This window comes from Ipomoea nil, unplaced genomic scaffold (genome assembly GCF_001879475.1).
Source record: "Ipomoea nil cultivar Tokyo-kokei standard unplaced genomic scaffold, Asagao_1.1 scaffold1043, whole genome shotgun sequence".
Taxonomy (NCBI): Eukaryota; Viridiplantae; Streptophyta; class Magnoliopsida; order Solanales; family Convolvulaceae; genus Ipomoea; species Ipomoea nil.
The window spans coordinates 6,018,747-6,021,774 of NW_017617471.1; the positions used below are offsets into that span (position 1 = coordinate 6,018,747).

A 3,028-nucleotide genomic window follows, 5' to 3' on the forward strand; every position below is an offset into this window, starting at 1 on the left:
CTTTACGGTAACAAAAAAATGTTGGTGTAATTGTTTGTTTAAATGAATGGTTCATATTATTTTGATTTAGTATAATAATCATTGGGCATTATCTCATTCCCGCAATGAGTGTGAAAAACTAGTCAAAATAATATGAACCATTCATTTCAACAAACAATTACACCAATATTTTTTAGTTCCATTAGGTGCCTAACTTTATTGGTTCATATTATTTTGATTTTAGTATTTCTTTATGTTGGTGTAATTGTTTGTTTAAATGTTTAATTATACATTATGCTCATTATTCATCATATGGTATGTTTGGTTCGTTTTTCAAAAAATGAACATAATTGTATAATTAAACATTTTAATTGTTTTGTTTGGAATATAACAACATTTATAATAATAATATAAATGGTGGTAGTGATAGTAGTGGTGTGAAAATTGAAAAATGACTCCCCAAAAAAGAGGGAAAGTCATTTTCAAGAAAATGAGAGTATTTTATTTTGTCAAAAGTCAAAACACTCTCCCAGGCACACCTTAATCCCTTGGTTAGTTGGTTTTCCCACAATCTTGTTATGCATCTAATGTTCCCTAGTTTAAGTCATATATCTTTGTTATTATTGAATTATTTAGCTTTTTGTTGATTTTCTTTGATTGTTGTGTTACTTACCAAATTAACTCGCCAACTAACTTTGCTGGAGTCAGGGGCTGACCTACAGTGGGGGCAGTTGCCCCCATTCACCCCATCCCCACCCCATATATAATCCTTGTATGTATATATGTATGTATATATAGTACAAGGTTTAGTATAATTAAGTAAAATAAAACAGCTAATGTTAAGAAGGAAGGTTAGGGTTTTGATTTTTTCCTATCACTTGAAACCATATTTTATGGTTGCTATTTGAATAACAGTGACGGTCAAAACAAACATGATATTTGAATAACAGTGGCGGTTATAGGCAAAATAGTTAGCATTTCAAAATATATGTTTTATATCAATAATAAAATGTGTAATTTATAATGTGTTTTTCTATTAAAATTATTTTATCAAATTAATTATGTTTTATATTTTGTTATAAATATTTTTTTTTTTATTTTGAGCTCATATCTAACAATATTTATGGCTAACTTCAATGTGTAATTTATAATGTATTTTCTATTCATAATAAGATGTTTAATTTATAATGTGGTTTCTATTAGAATTATTTTATCAAATTAATTATGTTTCATATTTTGTTATAAATATTTTTTTTTATTTTGCCCTCATATCTAACAATATTTATGGCTAACGTCTTAACTTTTTCATCTTTTTTAAGCTATATCCTTTTCGTTTTAATGTTTCGCCCCCAGTGAAAAAAAAATTCTGAGTCCGCCACCGGCTGGAGTTGCTCAATTCTGGTTGATTTCTTTGTGCTTAGTTTCTAGTACGTTATTGCACAAACTACCTGTACGTGCTTCATATAGCTACATTAATATTGAAGCTGCACTATATATGAAGTAAAAATAGAGGTAACTTTACAAATAGAAATGTAGAACCCAAACAAGTTTTTATTCCCATACGTATTATATTTATAATAAGAAAACAGTACAATGAGATGCACACCAAAAACAAAAAAGTTTAATATTAAACAGAATAATAATTAGCACACAGATAGATGATAGTGATAATAGCAATGGTGCCTGCCGCAGTAGTAGCTACTATAATAGCATTTATTTATACATGCAGCATCTTATTTAGGTATATAATATATATGCACCATGCCAAGATAGATATAGGATATATATAGTTTTTCAGCATTTCTTGTAGCAATAGCAAGTCCTTTTACAGTCTCCACGCTCAGCCCTTTCCCTGCTCTTGCACCAAGAATTGCACCTCGGCTTACTGCACTTACCACTCCACCCTCTCGCCGGCTTTCCGCATAACTTGCCCTTGCCGCCGCCGCCACCACCACCACCACCGCCACCACCACGGCCCCCGCCGCGGCCACCACCACCTCCTCTCTGTGCTTCCGCAGTTTGCACACCTGCCATGGCATACGTGAAAGAAAATTAAATATATAAGTGTTTCTTACGTACTGATGGAATTAATTAACTCGTTTGAATTAACTAATATAAATAAATAAAGACAAAGTATGGAACTTAGGGAGACAAAAGTCTTGTATTAGGAATTCTTGTAGTGATATTACAAGAATTGGTAATGTTAAAGACAACTCGAGGATGAAGATGGAGATGTCCTAAATGAGGACAAAGGATGCTTATCTAAAATAGTAATCCTAACCAAACTTTCGAAGATAGTGTGACCCAAAGAATAGGGCATCGTCCAACTGCTCTCAGAGGTCGACCTCGGGGACTGACTACAAAGGCCGACCTCGAGGAATGACCATGGAGGCCGACCACGAAGGCTGACCCTAAAGGTCGACCTTGCCAGTCGAGCCTCTTCGTCACCTCCGTCTCCAATCAGTCCAATGCCGTAGCCAACCATGGTGGTTGAGCCCGAGCCATGGCCAACCTCGTGGTCAGCCTCGTCCACCCTGGACCGACCTTACCTGGGTTGATTTGCTTTGGTCCAGATCCATTCTTAATATATTCATACATGCTATTGAACAGAACGAGAATCAATCTCGAAAACTAATATAAAGTATTATACTTAGCTTATATATATAGCATGAAATAATCAGGAAAAAAAAAAAAAAAAAGAGATGAAAGAGGGCATATATGAATTAAGTGAACCCACCAAAGGATGCAATGAGAAGGAAGCAGAAGAAGAGGGCTATAAAGATTGTTTTGCTAATCACGGATCTTGCCATTTTTCTTTCTTTCTGTTTGAAATATATATGTCTAGTTGGATGGGATGTGCAAATACAAGTGAATGGGAGGCAGGTATTTATAGGCCTAAAATCCCATCTCTTTCATTATCGTTATAGACTTTTAGAACCAAAAATGCAGGGGACAATGTCCATTATTTTAAAATTTGATGTTCCGTAATATACGAGTAGTTATGCTGTGCATCCGTATGCACCATGCATGGTGCATACGGATGCAAAAA

At 34.3% G+C, this 3,028-nt stretch overlaps 1 protein-coding gene across 2 annotated transcripts; it reads right to left on the minus strand.

Annotated features, from left to right (window-relative positions):
- Nucleotides 1–1,578: 1,578 nt before the first annotated feature.
- On the minus strand, nt 1,579–2,821 carry LOC109182197 (putative glycine-rich cell wall structural protein 1). 2 transcript variants are annotated; one of them, XM_019332300.1, is made up of 3 exons: nt 2,717–2,821; nt 1,977–2,006; nt 1,579–1,931 (listed from the first exon to the last, which is right to left on the minus strand). In XM_019332300.1, exons 1-3 carry the CDS (start codon nt 2,787–2,789, stop codon nt 1,774–1,776), a joined length of 261 nt encoding a protein of 86 aa, XP_019187845.1. In that variant the 5' UTR covers nt 2,790–2,821; the 3' UTR covers nt 1,579–1,773. The 2 variants fall into 2 exon arrangements, with proteins under 2 accessions (XP_019187845.1, XP_019187844.1); XM_019332299.1 differs by having other exon boundaries at nt 1,579–2,006.
- Nucleotides 2,822–3,028: the final 207 nt, after the last annotated feature.

Bases quoted from the DNA above. Each gene is read 5' to 3' on its own strand.
- LOC109182197 (XM_019332299.1), bottom strand. From the start codon at position 2,789: ATGGCAAGATCCGTGATTAGCAAAACAATCTTTATAGCCCTCTTCTTC. The intron at 2,007-2,716 runs GTGGGTTCACTT...ATGCCATGGCAG, and splicing joins CCTTCTCATTGCATCCTTTG to GTGTGCAAACTGCGGAAGCA.